At 42.3% G+C, this 19,949-nt stretch overlaps 1 protein-coding gene and 1 long non-coding RNA gene across 13 annotated transcripts in view; one reads left to right on the top strand and one right to left on the bottom strand.

Annotated features, from left to right (window-relative positions):
* Positions 1 to 19,712, bottom strand: part of SON (SON DNA and RNA binding protein) — a 32,516-nt gene extending 12,804 nt beyond the window's left edge. For 5 of the 12 annotated variants that reach the window (XR_004901089.1, XR_004901091.1, XM_036017202.1 and 2 more), the window contains exons 1-6: positions 19,569 to 19,712; positions 15,888 to 16,054; positions 7,385 to 13,315; positions 6,087 to 6,247; positions 4,008 to 4,154; positions 3,656 to 3,844 (exon numbers count right to left, since the gene is read on the bottom strand). Coding sequence is in view for 9 of the 12 variants with exons in the window: in XM_036017202.1 (XP_035873095.1) it covers positions 3,656 to 3,844; positions 4,008 to 4,154; positions 6,087 to 6,247; positions 7,385 to 13,315; positions 15,888 to 16,054; positions 19,569 to 19,645 (6,672 nt within the window). In the remaining 3 variants the exon portion in view is untranslated. Of the gene's footprint in view, positions 1 to 1,533; positions 3,555 to 3,655; positions 3,845 to 4,007; positions 4,155 to 4,330; positions 5,858 to 6,086; positions 6,248 to 7,384; positions 13,316 to 15,887; positions 16,055 to 19,568 lie in introns of those variants that run through there. The other 7 variants (XR_004901090.1, XM_028503940.2, XM_036017191.1 and 4 more) reach the window with 5 other exon arrangements.
* On the top strand, positions 17,558 to 18,223 carry LOC118498664. The gene is made up of 2 exons (XR_004901134.1): positions 17,558 to 17,755; positions 17,965 to 18,223. It is a non-coding gene; the product is annotated as an uncharacterized LOC118498664 (long non-coding RNA).
* Positions 19,713 to 19,949: the final 237 nt, after the last annotated feature.

Genomic DNA, 19,949 nt, shown 5'->3' with positions numbered 1-19,949 from the left:
GAACCAAAGAAAAAATACCTGACCTATATATAAAACATGACTGTAAAGTATTTGGCAAAAATTAATACAAAGTTTCACATAGAAAAGAAAACAACAACTTAAAAACAAAAGCCATACTAAATATAGAACGTCTCAGTTGTTAATGTGTTTGGTCTTAAAAAGTAAATTATGAATCTTTTCATCATATGAAATTATTTAGTGCAATTCTTAGGTTTAACTTATACCTTTAACCTAAATGAGTTGTAACAGAAAAACAAACAAGTAATCTATTAAATGGTTTAAGGACATTCAGTGCTGACCACCCAGGAGAATCTAAAGGCAGAGTGAATAGCAAGGCTATACTCACACTCCACTATGCTAGGAACTGTGTTCTATTTCCAATTGAAATTTTCATCTTGCTCCAAGAACTTAGCTAACACTTACTTTATAAATTTAGAGATTGTAAACATTGAGATTTTTAGCTCCATCAGGATGTGGAAATATTCTTCAGTAATAAAAACCAAGCACACAGTCGCAGACAAAAATGATCTTCCCCTGGAAGCTGTCACTAGACCCTAACGGAGAGTCACTGCTGGACCTCTAGCACTTATTGTTTGATAGGAAACCCAAGAAGTCTTGTCAAAGATTCCATTTCACTCTCCGCCCAATGAGCCTTTGCTAACTCTATTACCAAGAATGCATGCCCCAAGGAGAATTTTTTAAATGTTTTCCAACATTTTAAAATTTCACTGCTTATAAATCAAATTCACACAAATGTGGTCCAATTCTGCAGTCAATCCTCACTGTGGACGATGCTGGCTGCTACTTCCTAAGATGACGCTCTGGCAGCAGGGCACACAATCTGTGGAGCTCAGAACCCGCAGGAAAGGGGTTCCTGTCGGTCCATCCAACGTCTGACCACTCACGTGTATTAGAGAGCACTCATGTGCAAGACAATCGGGGGTGTAAGGGTTACAGCAAAACTGAGATCACATCTGTGACCTTTACCTAAATGATTTTATGCTCAAAATTAAAGAACCACAAAACCCATTTATATTTATTTAAGTGAAAAACACCAGTAAGTAAAAAAAAGTTTAAAATACTGTTCAATTAAAATAATGACTTCGAAAGAATTTTCCATTACTCTATAAAGCCTTTATTTCACTCCACTAGGAAATCAAAAGGGCCAATGCTCTCATAAAATGTAACTGATAGTATTCCACAAACACTGAAATACAGAACATTTATCTTAAAAATACAGTATAAAATATATGTCTAGTAACTAGAACTAAACATTTTATGTGAACATTTCCTCTAGGTGTTGATTATTACTCCATAAAAGTAGAGACCTGAGGCAAAACAAAATCCTATCCATCCCCTTCTCTCCTAAAATTTTGGGATTGTTTTGCTTAAAATTGAAGTCAACCTATATATTGAGTCTAATCTTCTAAGTAACTAGCTTACAGAAGTCTGATATGAAAATGTTGTATACATTATCCCAGAAAAGAGATCCACTTCACTTATTTGGCTTTATGAACAGAAGGCTTTTTTCTCCTTTTGCTTTAGTAAAATATTCCTTTACTTACTATAAAATTTGAGTATCCCAAAAATTTCAACTTTCCCCCTGGGATTTCTTTGGAATAATTCCCCTCAACTTTAAATTAAACTCCAACCACCACTTTTGATGACAGGGGGCTAAGGCACCTAGCCCCCTTCAATGTTAAGACTACAACTGACTGAGTACTAAATTTCAAATATCAATATATATAGATACATATACATAAACCGTCAGTCAAAAAAAAAATGTCGTCAGAAGTCACTAAGCACTTGAAATCGTTATGGTCACTACCTTGTCAGGAAAACCCCTTGCAATTTTGTAACATTTGTAGGGTTTCATTCCACTGGGAAATTTTTCCCACATAATCTTCCTACGAAGTTGTTCCCAACTCTGTTGAACGCATAATCTGCAAGAAATTATTAGAAGTCTACGTATCACAATTCCTAAGTAAGTCTGTTCAGCCCTCTTATCATGGTTCGTACTCAGCTCCCACAGGATTTCAGCCCGTTGCAATGATCAGTTACCCTTTCCCTGTTCAGATGTGCAGGTTAGCTGGGTCTGGGGATCAGCAACTGAGCTCCTGACTGCGCTGGTTTCACTACCCTGCCCTCCAAACCAGCTGCCCCCCTCCTTGGTGATGGCACCACTTGCTTCAGATGTTGAGCCCATGTAGAACACTCGATCACCAGCAGTGACTCAAGGCTGCACTGGCTAGTTCTCATGCCCAGCCAGCTTCATTGTGCACAACCTGCTCCATTTTAAAAGGCTACAGGTCAAGAGAACCACACACACACACACACACACACACACAAGTGAAAATGTCATCCGTGAATAGCTCAAGGGGGTGAAACAAGTCTACCAAAAGTTTTCTGATTTGGGTTCTGTTCACTTTCTGATCTTATAAAACAGGATTTAGTTGTAATATTGGAAGTCTGTAGTGGAAGATGATCATATGGCCAATACATGGAACCACAGTGTGAAGAGTACAGGTCTCTCTGACCTACACATCCCAGAACTGCAAGAAAAGAAGTGGGGAGAAGTCCCATATTGTAAGGGCATCAGATAGCTAATCCGGTCCTTGGACAAATGTCTGGGCTTTGGAAACAAAGGGGAAGAGGTGATGACTAGTCTATGGTATTTTTAAAACTCCCACCCCCCCCGCCCTAGTAAGTATCCACCCTCCCAGATCCCCCAAGCGTGATTTTGCACAACAAGTTAAATAAAAGTAAACTGTTTATTAAAAGATACAGCAAAAGTACAGATACAGAGATACATACAAAGATACAGATATATATATATATTTACATATATATACAGTCTTGCTGTTTTCATGTGCACTATTATTTAGCAGCACATTATTTAACCAGGCGGCATTTTAATGGGGTTGTTCTGACACGTTATTACTGCGTCATTTTGACAGATACAACTATAGCCTCATGAAAATTTCAAGGTGTGAATTCCACTTCTCCAACTTTCAATAGTAGCAAAGGGGGGAAGGAGAAGGGAAATGGAGTACACCAAGGCTGAGCATTAGGTTAAACACAAGAATTCAAAATGGCCAAGGTAGCACAGGGAAAACAATTAAAATTAAAGGCTATCTCACAAACAACCCAGAGAAAACAGGAAGAAATCATCATTAAAGGGCAATGGGCTCTGTACCCACGATGATCACATCAGCCTATAACAACCTTTCCAGTCCATGTCTTGTGTTGAACCTGAGGATCTGCCTCTCTCCGCTCCATCCCCCCACCCAGTAAACTTGCTACCACCAAAATCTAGAGCTATAAAGCCTTGAAGCAAAACGGGAAGCTAAATAGTTGTACCTCGGGCTACCTTCCCACAAGTGCAAGGAGGGCCCAATGTTGGGGAGGGACGTGACAACACTGTCCTCTGCAATTCGATGCTTTTCACTTTGTGGCTTGGTTCCACAAAGTGAATTGCATCGAGTTACTGTCAAATGAGAAGCTGCGGGTTGTTTCATCTGTCGTTTAACCCGGCCCTGCCGTTTACCCCGGCCCTAAGAAGAGTGAAACAGAATCCAAATCAGATATAAAGTAACAATAAAACGACAGATTCAGGTATAAAAAAGAAAAAGTACATAATATTCGTTTTACTTACCTCAGAGGGCAAATTGCTGCTGAAAACATTATCATCCTCTTTGCTTTCTTCCCCATTTTTTTCTACAGGAACCCACTCTCCATAAACACTATCTGCTTCTTTTTTCCGATGCTGAGACCCAGACGACACAGGAAACTCTTTTGTTAGTGTTACCTGGCTTTTTGGAGGAGTTGGCTTTGCTGCAGCAATCTTAAAAAATAAATAAAGTTTCTTAATTAATTTTTAAGAGTCTGAAAATAATTTCATTTCTCAGTATTTACTTCAAAAATCAAAAAACTAAATTCTGTTTGAGTCTATTTAAATAGTTTCATAAGTTGTGCTGTTTTATCAATCCATAAACACTAATACTCACATTCAGATTAAAAAAAATAGGTTTGGGTTCACTGAGTTTAAAGGGATGATGATAAAAAGGAGGTTCTTCTTCCTCTTCATCCGAAACATGAGGCTTATTCACTATTACATCATCATCTTCTTTACTCTGTGCAATCTGTTTGCATTTCTTAAAAAGTGAAAAAAAAAAACAAGATAAACCTTATACTTTAGATAAAAAATAACATGTAACTTCTTAAAAGAATGAAAACCACATAAAATCAACTTTCAAAACTAAAACAAGATTAATGATGGGCTACACATAGGTAACTTGGCTTATAAACTATTTTTTAAACACACTCTAGCTGGTCAATCAGTCAACAACATTTATTGAGCACCTACTATGTGCAGAGCACTGTACTGGGCACTGTCCAGGGAATACAAAAGAAATGGTAGAAGACGTGGTCCCTGCTCTCAAGGAGCTTACAATCTAGTTTTAGAAATAGAATACATACACATGAAATAATTGAGGAACGCTTTTACAGAGCAACACAAGTAACAAGTGCAAACTGATATAATACAAACTGAGTATATAAGTGCCGAGAGAACAAAAGCTTGAGAGAGAATAGAATCAGTCAGAATTTGAGAATCAGGGAATATTCCTTGAAGAGTTCTAAGCCAGATTTTCAGAGTTGAGAACAAGGATTGGCAGGGAATGGAAAAGAAAGTGATCCTAGTCAGGAGGTGGTAAAGAAGTGTGAAGAAACTTATTAGAAGGGACAAGAGGGCTAAAGATGAGGATAAAAACACAGGGAAACACTAAGTGTTCACAGGTTTTGGATGAGGAATTTGGGTTTGATAACCAAGCAACAGAAGCCTTTACTAGGCCCTTAAATTAAAAAAAAAAGGATGTAATTCATACTGTAATAAGTCTAAGTGATGAAACAGATTGTGAAACATTATGAACCCCAAAGGTATAGCAAAATAAAGGATTTGAAACATTGCAATTGGGTTAAATAGTAACATCTCTCCATAAATGTCCTGCAATGTTGAGTGCCTGAAGGAATAGAACGCAAGAATGGAAAATAAGGCATGATGGAGAGGGTGTAATTGATGAGGTCTGACACATAAAGCAAAGTCAATTCCTTCCTGAGAAGCAAAGGAACAGACTCCATTACCTGGCTTTATAAAAAGGTCAGAGTAAATTTGGGTGGACTTGTCTCTTTACAAGCAGAATTTGTCACATCCATTATCAATCAAAAATATTACAATAAGATAAAAAGCTCATTTAGCCAAAAACACAGAGCATACTAAGCTTGTAACCAAGGGGGACAGAATATATTGACAGTGGCAGGCTGGCATAAGGCTAGCCAATAGCAAGTTTCAATATATGAAACAGTGTGGTATTTCTGGATCCTAGCAGCAGTATTTCAGCACTCCCCACCCCCCGGGAAAACAAACAAACAAAATAACATTAATAAAACAAAGCCAAAAAAAAAAAAGCCTCAACTGAAAAGATCAAATTCTTAAGAACAAAAATAAGTGTGTTTAAAATATATGTTACTGCCAAAACCCGAACCGCGAGAAGAACTGATAATGGCCGGCCATTATCACCAATGGCTGGTACCAAACAGCCAAAACCCGAAATGTTGATGCGAAAGAAGTTCCTTTCAGGCAATGGCCAGCTACTCTCATTAATTTCCAAGCTCCGGTGGCAAAAGATCATTTCTGAAGATTGTCTGTGTCTTTGCGTATATGCAGTACACTCGTGGCGATCAGTGAACACGTCGTGAATGGAAACGAAACTGTAGGCGAGCTTCTGCGTGTTGCTCACTCAACACCTCCTCCATTCAAACGAACCGTCCCACTCCTCAGTCAGTTTGGCTTCTAAAACTGGAAAGCAAAAGTAATGGGAAGTAACTTTTAGCTAGCGGAGCTTAGCCATCCCGGATAATGGCCTGCTAAACAGAGCTTCTGCCGCTGCCACACCTGTATTTCGGGTTTTGGCCACTCGGTGCCAGCCATTATCAGTTCAGCCCACAATTCGGGTTTTGGCACGCTCCAGAGTCAACATCACTGGAATAATCCATTTAAGAATGAAAACAAATTCTGTCTAGCTTACCTCAGTTAGTTCTTCTATAGTAGCTCCTCCTGACTTTTTAGCAACTTTCTCTTCTATTGTAGGTGGAGGTGCAGGCTTTAGGTTTGGCGGCAAAGGAACACCAGCCTTAGCACACATGGCAGCTGCATTAGCTTTGGCTATTTCAAGTAATTGAGCCTTATCTGTAAGAGGAAAAATATAAGAAGCGGTTTTCCTAAAAAGCCATACATTTTGTATTATCTAGAGTTTTATATGCTAACAAAATTCAAGATATCAATTTTATGTCATAACCTGCAGCTGTGTTCAAATCACTCCTTGGCTCAAAGATTTTAAGAGAATGCTGCCTATTTAAAGAATTAAGTTCACTTTTAGCTTCCCATTCAAATACCTCAGAAAATAGCTAAGGTATATAACTATAATGATCACCTTGCCACACTCTAAGATGTACACACAACTGTCAAAGCCTACTCTATTTTCCAAAATTATCATGCCCTTAAATTACTTTCCTTCTAATCTAACATTTTAAACCACTCTTTTGCGTATTTACAGCAATCATAACATGCTGCTCTTCTGGCAGGTGTACTATTTGGTAAAACAGACACATACGCATTTTACCCATATCTCTTCTACTAACGTGTGATCACTTCAAGAATTACATACTATTCCTCTGCTTTCAATAGTAAAAGAACTCAAAAGCCTTTTACTGAACTGATATATTCTCCCTTATTGTTCTGTTGGCATCTTGTTCCTTAGACAACACAATTTGGAACTACTGGAATAATGCCAGTAGTCATGTATTACCCAACAAGCTTTAATCATCTCTGTGCCTTCTTTAAATCAAGAGAAATTAGAAATAATTTTAATTATACCAATTAAAATTATCTTCACAAACATTTAATAGTCCTACCTGTCATTTTAAGATACGTAACATTTTTAAAAAGAAACACTGTTAATTTTAGGCTTATTTGCAGCGGGACTTACGTTGAACATACATTAACAATCTGAGCATATACTACTAGCTTTATCTTTAACAGGACTTCTTCCTACTTTGTTTTTGGTTAGGGGAGATAATTCAAGCAAAATAAGACGTTTAAGCATGGAAATACTTTGGTTCTACTATACTCCAAAGCAGGTCTTTTTAACTCAAATTACAAATGTATCCATCCCTGCATTTTCTAAACACAAACTAATGTAATTATAAAATTCAAAAAGAAATATCCTGAACCAATAACCCAAAAATACTCCATCTGACTCAAAGATCAGAGAAAACGCAGACTCAAGTCATTGTTACACTAACATTAAATTTTAAAATGACTTACTTAAATCTGTTAGACGTTTAGGTGATCTGCCTCTTTCTGAAGACCGGGACCGTTTACGGCGGAGGGGAGATCTGCTAAACCTTCTTCTCAAGGGTGTTCGTGATCGCCGTAACCTGACTGGTGATATACTGAAGCTTCGTCTTCTTACCACAGACCTTGATCTTCTCCGCCTGCTTGGGGTGCGGCTCCGCCGGCTCGGGGTGCGGCTCCGCCGGCTGGGGGTGCGACTCCGACGGCTGGGGGTGCGACTCCTTCGGCTGGGGGTGCGACTCCTTCGGCTGGGGGTGCGGCTCCGCCGGCTCGGGGTGCGGCTCCGCCGGCTCGGGGTGCGGCTCCGGCGGCTGGGAGAGATGCTAAAGCTCCTTCTCCCCACAGATCTAGATCTTCTTCGCCTACTCGGGGTATGACTCCTACTCCGCCGACTAGGGGTGCGACTTCGAGCTCTAGCAGTTTTCCTGTTATCCCTGGAGCTTGATCTTTTCCTTTTTCTCTCCCTGGACTTGGATCTGTGCTTTGGAGATCTTTTGCGTTTCTCTTTTGATACGGATCGCCTTCCTCTTGATTTTGATCTTGACCTGCTGCTCCTCCTTCTGCGTCTTGAACGTGACCTTGAACGTGTTTGAGAGCGATGAGACTTGGACTTAGATGACCTCTTCCTTGCCCTAGAACGAGATTCACTGGTACGCTTGCGTGATTTGTGTTCAGAAGACTTGGACCGCTTACTTCGAGATCTTAATGAAGAGTCTCTTTTCTTCTCTTTCTCACCTTTATCACGGTTCTTATTTTTCTTGCTTTTTTCATGTGTGTCCTTAACTTTTACAACAATTTCATAATCATCTTTTTCCTCTGAAGACGACTCTGAAGCTCTTTCTGGTATACTAATTACAACTGGACTGGCAGTAGATTTGTCACGTTCAGCTTCACTTGCAAGTACAGGTCCTTCAATACCAGCTCTGAGGCTTGTAAGACGTTCCATGTCCTTAGGAAGTAATGGTCTCACTAAATCTGCTTCATTAATATCATCTATATTGGCAGAAAATCCAGATTCAGGCAATGTCTCTTTAGGAGGGAGAGGTACTTCTTTATCCTCACTACTTTCTTTAGGGCTGAGAGCAACTGCTAATGCCTGGTCACTCTCTTTTACAGGTAATGGTCCTTCTGCATCATTACAAATGAAGTTATTAGATGATAACTCAAAATGAATGTCTTTAGCAGGCAAAGGTCCCTCTATGTCAGCCTCACTACCACCACTGGGGCTGGTGGAAATCACCATGTCATGTTCAGTATCCTGACTAGTTAAAGATACTTCAACATCATACTTACTAACTGAACTGAGAGCAGATGCTGTGGCAAATTCAATACCCTTACTCGTTCCCATTGTATCAGGTTCAAAAACAAGGGGACCAGTAGAAGACAGAGTTCCTTCTACCTCAGCTTCACTAACACTAGGGCAGGTATCCAATACTGTGCATTGTTTAGTCTCATTGATGGGCAAAGTTTTCTCTTCACCAATTTCACCAACAGCTCCAGTGCTGGCAGCAGACACCATGCTTTGTTCCATCTCTTTAGCAATTAAATGATTATTTATATCCAAGTCTCTATGTATACCATGTTCACTTTCATAAGAGTCACTCTTCAGGTGTCCTTCAGCATGTGGCCCTTCATCTGAATGCATAAGAACCTCCTGCATGTCAATCTCTGGGGCAAGACTTTGATCACCAGATAGTACATTCATTCCTTTTACAACACTAGACTTCAGCACTGGCGTAGACTCTAAAGCCATCTCAGTTGGTGTTTGAGTCTGCTCTGAGACAATGACAGCAGGCTCTGAGACTATCACTGTGGATTCTTGGACAGAAACAGATGGTTCTGAAATGATGTTAGGTTGAAAGACTGACACTGCTGGTTCCAGGACAGGCACAGCAGTTTCCAGGGCAGAAACTGACACAGGAATGGTAACACGCTCTGGCTCAACCAAGGCCAGGGGCTCTGGGACAGCCTCAGCTGGTGGCCCAGGGATAGCCTCGGGCAGAAGCCCTGGGACAGCCAAAGCCAGTGGCCCAGGGACAGCCTCATTTGGGAGCTCCGGGACAGCCTCGGCTGGGGGCTCCGGGACAGCCTCAGCTGGGGGCTCCGGGACAGCCGCAGAAGGCGGCTCTGAGACAGCCATGGCTGACAGCTCTAGAGTGTTCTGTGATGGCTCTGGAATAGTTGCTGCAGGTTCCAGGTGGGACACAGATACCTCTGAGACAACATGTCCCGAGGCTCTCATGGAATCAAAAGTTTCTGCTGTCTCTGACATAACAGAAGGATCTGATGTTAACATAGTCGGTTCAGCTGACATTATGGGAGTTTCAGATACCATGTAAGTCACTGGCCTCTCTGGAACAACTTCATGCTCTTCTGCTATTGCAGCAGACTCTCCAGGTAGGGATGTAACCGAAGACTCTGGCTCCAGTGCTGGCTCTGGAACAGTCATGACAGCCTCTGGTGCTAATACTGAAGACTCTGCTGCTGACACTGAGTAATCTGCAGGAGCTACTGAAGGCTCTGAAATCTCACTTTGACTCGCAGGAGGTTCAGACAGGGATACAGATTCTTCAGAAGGCAATGCTGGCACCTCAGTAGGCCAAGTATTTTCAGCTGCTAATGCTGACTGCTCAGTGGATATTGCTGAGCCCTCTGGTGGTTCCTCAGGAGGCAATGGTGGTGTCATTGGTGGCTCTTCAGGTGGCAATGGTGGCATTGTTGGAGGCTCTTCGGGAGGCAAGGGTGGCACCATATATGCCTCTGTATATGTATCAGTGTAAGAATCGGTGTAAGAATCAGCTGCCATAGACATCATTGAACGATCAGCAGTGTAAGATGACATCATAGTCCGGTCGGCTGCAGAGTACGACGACATCATAGTTCGGTCAGCAGCAGAGTATGATGACATCATAGACCGGTCAGCACCCATGGACATCATTGACCGGTCAGCCATTGGGGACATCATGGAGCGCTCATAAGCTGACATCATAGAGCGCTCATAAGCTGACATCATGGAGCGCTCAGCCATAGGGGACATCATGGAGCGCTCATAGGCTGACATCATAGAGCGCTCATAGGCTGACATCATAGAGCGCTCAGCCATAGGGGACATCATAGAGCGCTCATAAGACATCATAGAGCGCTCGTAAGAGGACATCATGGAACGTTCTGCAGCATAGGACATCATCATAGAACGTCTTGATGCTAACATCAGGGGTCTAGGTGCTAACCTATATGGCCTCGGGGCTACCCTATAAGAAGACCTGGGTGCTATCCTATAAGGTCTAGGTGACATCCTATAGGGATCAGGAGTTAGTCTATAGGGATCGTGGCCTAACCTATAGGCATCTTGCCCTAATCTGTAGGCATCATGACCTAGCCTGTAAGGATCATGGCCTAACCTATAGGGATCCTGAGCCAACCTGTAAGGATCCTGAGCTAACCTGTAGGGATCAGGAGATTTTGAACCCAACATAGCAGAATCTTGGGTACTAGATGCTAACATCTGGGCATCCATGGTACCAGACGCTAACATCTGGGCATCCATGGTGCCAGAAGCTAACATTTGAGAGTCCATAGTGCCAGAAGCTAACATCTGGGAATCCATAGAGCTAGTCGCTAACATCTGGGAGTCCATGGTGCTGGTCGCTAACATCTGGGAGTCCATAGTGCTGGTCGCTAACATCTGGGAGTCCATGGTGCTGGTCGCTAACATCTGGGAGTCCATGGAGCTGGTCGCTAACATCTGGGAGTCCATGGAGCTGGTCGCTAACATCTGGGAGTCCATGGAGCTGGTCGCTAACATCTGGGAGTCCATGGAGCTGGTCGCTAACATCTGGGAGTCCATGGAGCTGGTCGCTAACATCTGGGAGTCCATGGAGCTGGTCGCTAACATCTGGGAGTCCATGGAGCTGGTCGCTAACATCTGGGAGTCCATGGTGGTGGACGCTAGCATTTGGGAGTCCATGGTGTTGGACGCTAGCATTTGGGAGTCCATGGTGTTGGACGCTAACATATGGGTCTCCATGGTGTTAGAAGCTAACAAATGGGATTCTTGGGCCATCAAGGGATCCACTCCTACTGTTATAGAAGTCTCCCCCACTAGTGTAGTAGGCAGCTCCTGTGCTACCGTATTATAGGATTCCAGCGCTGTCGTCGAGGGCACCTCCAGGGACTGCGACACGGTCATCGTTGACAGCTCCGTTGTTGTCACCACAGACTGAACAGAGATCTCCAGCGCCACAGTTGCCACAGGCTGCCCAGGCAACTCTGGCGCCCCAGGCTGCCCTGGCAACTCCAGAACCCCTGTTGCCAGAGGCTGCCCCAAAAGCTCCAGTGCTCCAGCTGCCCCAGGCTGCCCCGAGAACTCCAGTGCCCCAGTTGCCATGAGCTGCCCAGGCAACTCCAGTGCCCCAGTTGCCACAGGCTGCCCAGACAACTCCAGTGCCCTAGTTGCCGAAGGCAGCCCTGGCAACTCTGGCACCCCAGTCACCGAAGGCTGCCCTGGCAACTCCAGCGCTGTTGTTGCCACTGGCTGCCCTGGCAACTCCAGCACCATCGCTGCCTCAGGCTGCCCCAGCAACGTTGTTGCCGTTGTCACCTCAGGCTGCCCAGGATGTTCCACCGTTGTCATTCCCACAGGCTGCTCCAACTCTGTCGCCGTCGCAGGTTGCTCGGTCAACTCCATCTCTACTGTTTCCGCAGGCTGCCCTGGCATCTCCTGTGCCATCACAGGTGGCTCTGGTACCTCCTGTGATGGCTCCAACTCCACGGATGGTGCTGGAAGCCCCGGCAATTCCTGTGACAACTGTGGCACTGATGTCACTGAGGGCCCCGCCAACTCAGGCACTGCTGTCGCAGGGGGCCCTAGCAACTCAGGCAATGGGGTAGAAGGGGGCCCTGGCAACTCTGGCACCGGGGTAGCAGAGGGCCCAGGTAACTCCAGCACTGGAGTCACAGGGGGCCCCTGCAACTCCGGAATGGAGGTCGCAGGTGGCCCCGGCAACTCCATCGCTGAGGCCACCGACGACTCCGGCAGCTCCAATGCTGTGGGCTTGGGCAGCTCCAGCAACTCCTGTGATCTTGTCATGGATGAATCGGCAGTCTCCGATGGAACTTCTACAGGCTGCTCTGGCAATCTTAGTACTTCAGTTGCAGAAGACTCTGGAAAATCCACTGTCGTCGATGTGCTTGGCTCAGGGAGTACCTCAGTAGGTTTCTCTGATGATACCACAAGGGTTTCTGATGGCTCTAACACTTTTGCTACTGGAGGCTCTAACATGATTTTTGATGGCTCTGGAGGTGTGCTCTCCAAAGATTTCAGCACAGGCTTCATCTGACACTCCACTGACATTGTTACAACTGGCTCAGGTGACTTTAGCACTACTGTTGAAGTAGGCACTGGTGCTGTTGAAAAAGAATCCAGAATCTTTGTCGTGGGTTGTTCCAGCGTTACTGGCGCAAACTGCTCTGACTGCGTAATTACTGATGTAGATGCAACTGACAGTTCTGCAGTTTTTGCAGCTGGCTTCAGAGTTTCTAAGGTGTGTGGCTGTGATCCCTCCATTGATATTATAGGAGGTTCCAGCACAACTGCAGGAGTTTCACTGGTCTCAAATGAACCAAAAGCTCTTACAGGATGCTCCAGTGCCATCTCTGAAGGTTCAGAATCAAACTTTAAAAAGGAATCTGATTCCACATCCATGCTCTCTTCATGATGCGATTTCGGCTTTGATTCAGATTCTTCCGGCTGTCTTTTATACTTTTTTTCCTTTTCTTTCTTCTTTTTCTTCTTTTTATTTTTGTGCTTTTTATGCTTCTTTGACTTTTTGGTGGGAACTTCATCAGTAGGATCTGTTTGTACAGACACACATCTACTTTTTCTAGAGGCCTCCTTCAAGTCTGAAATTAAGAGTAATTAATTTTAATTGGTCAAAAAAAATTCCTCAAAGTAGGATTAGATAAATCATACAAGACAAAATTTACATCCCATGTTAAGATACCACAGCATTAGACCTCTTAAATAAAGAGTTACCAAATAATCTGTTTTTCATAAGTCAGTTATCTGAGGACTAACACTTTCCCAATATTTCTATAATTAAAGCCTGGGTTGCCCTGGCTGGTGTAGCTCAATGGATTGAGTGCCCGCCCGCCTGAGAACTAAAGGGTTGCTGGTTCAATTCCCGGTTGGGGCACATGCCTATATTGGGCCAGGTCCCTGGTAGGGGGCACAAAAGTGGCAACCACGCACTGTTTCTCTCCCCCTTTCCTCCTCCCTTCCCCTCTCTCTAAAAATAAATAAATACCTTTAAAACATATTTAAGTCTGGGTTAAAATCAAGTTCTTAGTTTGCAACAGAAACTTTTAGAATTACATTAAAATATTTCAACTGGGGAGGAATAAAATAAAATGTTTCAACTAAATTCATTTAAAACAATCATTTTCTGCAGCTCTCAAATTACAGCAATTTACTTCTACATTTACAAATGAGTCCTTCATATTATCAATTGTTACAATTCCTGTTATATATATACACACACGGAATTTTGATGCTCATGTGGATTCTCCATGGGCTTGTATTAAACTTTTTATTTTCTTCTGTTAAAAAAATACATTTATTGTTGTGACTACTGATAACTCCCATTGATACAGAAAGCAGCACAGCACTGGATCTGGAATAAACTGTCTGCTTTTGGATGGTGAATCAATCCACCCAATCAGTAAGTGGGTCAAAAGGACAGGTGAAAGGACTAGGCCGAATTACTAACACTGTCTCCCGAAGTTAAATGATGAGGTGAGATTAAACATACAATGTACAATGAATAATGAATGCACAGTAAGCTTTCAGCAAATGCTAGTGATTGCTTTTACATAGAGGTCTGAACAAATGTAAAGAAAGTACCGATATGGAGCTTGAATTTATCTTATCACACCTGTTACATTCTAATCAAAATATCACCCTTTCCCACAATAATCTTGTCAAATTACTAAGAAACAGCTTTTCTAATGACTCTACTCTAAAAAAAGTCATTTTGGGAAGAAATGTCTTACAGCTCTTAACATGTAACTTAAGAATATTTCTATTTGCATAAGAGAAAGTGGCTTACGTTCCACTTTATAACCAGACAAGATTTACTCTAATGCCAGTATCAAGTTAGATAAGCCTTTGTGATCCCAGAAAAAGCTGATAGGAAACCTCCGCCATTAAGGTTTTTTTCTCTTAACATTTTTTAAAAGAGTTTATTTATTTTGAGAGGGGGAGGGAGGAAGAGAGGAAGAGAAACATCAATGTGTGGTTGCCTCCCCGCACACCCATCAAGTAGGGACCTGGCCTGCAACCCAGGCATGTGACCTGACTAGGAATCAAACTGGCCACCCTTTGGTTCACAGGCCAACACTCTCACCAGCCAGGGCTAAGATTTTGAGAGGAAAAAAATCAACACATAAAAAGACCTATTCCAAAGCAAAACTATTCATTTTCTACCAATTGTTTATTATGTACCAAATTGTTAGTTAGGGAAGCTATACCTCAAGAAAAAGTTTTTAGAGCCCTGACCCATGTGGCTCAGTTGGGCAGCTTCCTGCAAAGCCAAAGGTTCAATTCCCGGTCAGGGCACAGGCCTGGGTTGCCAGCATAGTCCCAGTTAGGGCACATGCAAGAGGCAATGGATTCATCTTTCTCTCCCTCCCTTACCCTCTCTCTAAAAATAAAAAAGATCTTTAAAAATAAATAAATTTAAAAGAGAAAAAGAGCTAGAACCATGAATCTAAGTATAACTAAAGTCTCTGCTTTTTTTTTTTTTTTTACCATACCCTACACCAAAATTTAAATTTAAAAGATTTTTATAATGGGGGGGTGGGATGGGAGTAAAAGGCAGAAAGCTGTACTTGAACAATTAAAAAAAATAAAGATTTTTATAATGAAAAGCCATACCTCACGTTTTACAAAATTAAATGAAAATACTGTAATTTTGTGACCTTAACATTTTCAATTCTAAGCATCAATTATTTAATCAATTCCAAAAATGCTACATATCCAAGAAATGACTCCTTTGTATTTGCTGCAACTTTAAGAGGGGGTAGATGCAAAACAAGGCAATCTCTATACATAGTTTTTAAAGTAAAACCTCCCAGGGCTTTAAAATCATTACGAATGTGGTCCAGGCTCCTGTGCCTTCCAAAATGGACATTTAAACAATCGTTAAATGAAAACCCATTTTCAAAATCCTGGCACTGAGGCACAAGACTCAATCAAATAAAGTCAATCCAGTACCAAAGCAAACAAGTTCATAAATACAAGTACACTCGTATTTTCAAATGAGTCCAAATCTTCAATAGAGCAATTAAACTGAAACTTAAGCTGATTGAAGTTTAAGATATACTGAGCATCTTAAATACCATACATTCAAGAAAAACACTTCTAACCCTTTTAAAGTCTTCAAGTTTTTGAAACAGCTGATTATTTCCAACTTACCTGGTTTACAGCGTAGTTCTGTATCTAAGACCCCAGAAAGCACTTCCTCTATCTTCTGAACTATTTCTTCATTTGGTAGGCTCCTGCCAGAGGCAACTGCATCACCTGCCTGGTTTCCTTCAACAGGTGTATTTGTTTCACCATTGAGCTGGCCTTCACTCCTTCCACTTGAGAAGAGAAGTTATCAAAATTCATTAATACTTTTTACCACATCATACAATAAATTAACATTTGTAATTCAACTGATTAAAATATCCTCATATTAACACATTTCACCATTTTTCCATTTCTTTCAGATGCTATTTCCTACTAAGGATAGTGCTTCCTTAACACTATCTACTAATAGTTGTACACTTTTACTTTTTTACAATTAAAGCTTTCAGAACTTTAAAGTTAAGGAAAAGTCTTTGACACAGGTTTCTAAGCTTATCTCTTCTAAAAACAAAATACTACAGGAAATATGAATTAAATTAGATTCCAGTTACCTGCATATTTATCTCAGGACAGAAGAGTTATTATCAAGAGGACAGAAGCTACAGCTACTATAAAGCCACACCTGTCCATGGATCACAGTCATCACCAGTGTCACGGACATAAAACAAGCCACAGACACACGTCAAATAAAAAGGGTAACATGTAACCTCTGAGCAGACTTCAAGTGATCAGTTAGTAAAATGACAAAAAGTTTTAAAATAAAAACACGTTTATATAATTTTGCCCAGTTATTCAAAATCCTAGTATTAAATTTCTGGAGACCAAAACAATTCATGTAAAACAAGTGACAATTCATTTTTACCAACAGTAAATGAATGAATGGCTTGATATATTTTCAATTCACAGGGCCAGATTTTTTTTAATTGAGGTAAAATCAGTGCGTGGGGGTGTGTGTGTGTGTGTGTGTGTGTATATAAAAGTTTCAGGTGTACAACATTATAATTCAATGCCTGTATACACTACAAACAGTCAACACCAAAAGTCTAGTTACCATCCATGGCCATCAAATGGACTATCACCCATTCCTCCCTCCCCCAACCCCTCTCATAGCCACCTATCTGCTCTGTGTATCCGAATGTTTTTGTTTTCTGTGTTCATTTTGTTTGCTTTTTTAAAAGAACCTTAATAGACATAAAAACATGTCACTTACCTAGTCATTTTTACTATTTTTTTTATGGATTTCCAAAATTGTTTTGAAAAAAAACTTCAACAACTTTTATCTAACTTAAGTTTTAGCTAACAAAACAGAATAATTATGCTCCACTACTTTACAGAAGTCTGAACGGTCAAAAAACCAAGAATCAGTAGTTAACTAAATGTTATTAAGGAACATTAGATTTTTCTAATACAATGAACCAAGTAATAATTAACATTTGTTGACCATTAATGTCACAAAGTTCTACATTTTGAAGCCCATTTAAACCTAAGATAAAACTCTAAGATCAGCACTATTATTCTGATTTTATAAATAAGGAATATGAGACACAGAGAAGACAAGAAACCTAGCTGAAGGTCACACAGCTATGAAGAGGTGAAGCTGGTATTCAAAACCAGAGCTCATTCTCTTAGCCCCCATCCATATATAACAATCAATTTTAATTATCTGAATGTCTGTCTCACCCAAACTGACAAGTGTAAAAGCAGATGGGAAAAATGAAAAATAAAGCTCACTTAAGTGGCAAATAAGAAAAAACCCGTTTTTAGACTGACAATGTATTACAAGTTACTTGAGAAGTTCAATATTTCTCTAGTGATAAAGTCCTTTAATATTACTTGCAGACATTCCTTCAGGAGTTCTTTATTTTACACTTCCCTAAGCACTTGTACACACATAATTACCTCATTAAAAAAGAAACATTTTAAAAATCAAAAAGGTAAAAACAGGCCCTGGCTGGCGTAGCTCAGTGGATTGAGCGCGGGCTGGGAACCAAAGTGTCCCAGGTTCGATTCCCAGTCAGGGTACATTCTTGGGTTGCAGGCCATAACCCCCAGCAACTGCACATTGATGTTTCTCTCTCTGTCTCCCTCCCTTCCCTCTCTAAAAATAAATAAATAAAATCTAAAAAAAAAAAAAAAAAAAAAGGTAAAAACAAAAAGTCCATGAAAACGTCATCGCCTTAAAGCTATGATGTTTATCTCAAACACTGAAGATAATTTCAAACACCTAAATATCCATCAACAACACATTTCTAAAACAGAATTCTATAAAAAAATGTCCAGTGCAATACTAAGATTGTGATAAGACATACTTGTTTACAATACATTGGGGGGGGGGGGGAGAACCCGCCAAACAAGATAATCACATTTTACAAAACATGCATGTTCATCTATGCACAAAGGGGGAAAAAACAACAAAGAACACCAATAACTAAGTAGTGGTCTTCCTATTTCCTTTTTTCCCCTTAAATTTCTACAACCAAACTTATTTCCTAATATAAAAAGTGATTTTTAAAAAGATGTAAAAGACTACAATAAGCAAACACAATTACTTATTCCATGCACCTACTGAAGTTTTAAAAAATACACATTCCCTTAGCTCAAGTCTTACCTTCCTAAAAAACAGACATGTAACAAAATTTTTTTAAAAATCGAGTGAGCAGATCTATTTTCCCCTTAGAAAACAACATATCCTCTGAAAATAACACTCCTGGTAGTATTAGTCCATTTGCCCCAGTCGCCCTACGTTAGTAGGAGCACTTCATTTACAACTGCGTTTTCGGCCGATTTTCAAATTCACTTACCGCTCTCGCTCGGAACTTTTAAAATACAACTAGCAAAAAAACATCTGAACTCCAAACAAATATTTGCATTATACAAAGCAAACCACGAAGACAACCAGCGAACGGCATGACCCACGCCAGTTTCCTTTCTGGGTCAACACCACCTCTGTGGAAACCTCTGCCCGGCTGAATTTTGTGGAACCAAGGATAAAAAAGCTACGTCGAGTCCACCAGCAATGCCAGAACTAACGCGTCGTCCCCGTCCGTCCGTTGGAACAAGAGCAGCGAATAAAAATTTACGTCGACACCAAGCCCACTCGCCACTTGCTAAATTAAGAAATTATTCATAATTCCCAGTCCCCTTCCATCCTCGCCCCGGCTGCTCTGTCAAAGCAGCTACCATTAATTTGAGCTGCTGTACTTTGAATTTCTCACCGATTAGAACGCGACCTGGCGAAAGACACAGGACGCTGGGGCCCAAATAATCTAATTAGAGGATTCCCGACCCCGAGACGGTCTGAAGCAGGACAAAGCGGATTTCAGTGGACTCCAGAAACGGCCGGTAGAGACCCTTTCCGGTCGCGGGCACCGGCCGGCGGCATCGACGGAGGCGGGGAGGGGGAGGGGGACGCGGCGACGGAGGAGGAGCCCAAGAGGAACTAGGCCGCCGCCGCCGCACGACTAGGCCCACGGCAGCGAAAGGGAAGGGGACGAGCCAAACGGGAGGGGAAGCGAGAGTCTTAACCCGGTTCCAGGAGAGGAGTCGAGGTTTCGGCGGAAAAAGCGAAGTTCCGCGCTGGGAAGGGAGCGGATGGGGGGGGGGGGCGGAAAATGGATCCCAGGCCCAGGCGGGGCCGTAGCGGGGCCTGAGGCGAGGAACGACGGCGCCTCGGAATAAAGGTGCCGTGGAGGGCTACGCGGGGCCCTCTCGGTCCCTTGGGGGCAGAAAAGACTGGGAAGCGCGTACCTGGAAAGCTCCTGTTGAATTTCCCGGAATTTACTGACCACGAACGACCGAAAAATCTGCTCGATGTTGGTCGCCATGGCGTCCGCTCCGTTCTCTCAACTCCTCCTCGCTAGTCCTCCAGGCTCCCAGAATGCCTTGGGCGGAGGCACAGCGGCCAATTCCGTCTGTCGCCGTCCTGATTGGCTTCTGTTGGAACGCCCGGATCGGCACGCTCCGCCGACGGGCCAATCAGTGAGCACGGGCCTGCTCCCCTTTGCTGTTTCTGAGCGGCTCGGGGAGAGGTGCTGACGTTTGCGCCGCGCACGACTCTGTCCGCCATGTTAGTGACTGACGCAGGCGCCATTACAGGAGAAGTCTCTCGACGAGACTTTTATCAGCGTG

Source organism: Phyllostomus discolor, chromosome 2 (genome assembly GCF_004126475.2).
Source record: "Phyllostomus discolor isolate MPI-MPIP mPhyDis1 chromosome 2, mPhyDis1.pri.v3, whole genome shotgun sequence".
NCBI classification, from domain to species: Eukaryota; Metazoa; Chordata; class Mammalia; order Chiroptera; family Phyllostomidae; genus Phyllostomus; species Phyllostomus discolor.
The sequence above is the reverse complement of the archived record's forward strand: the minus strand, read 5'-3'. Positions and strand labels throughout refer to the sequence as shown.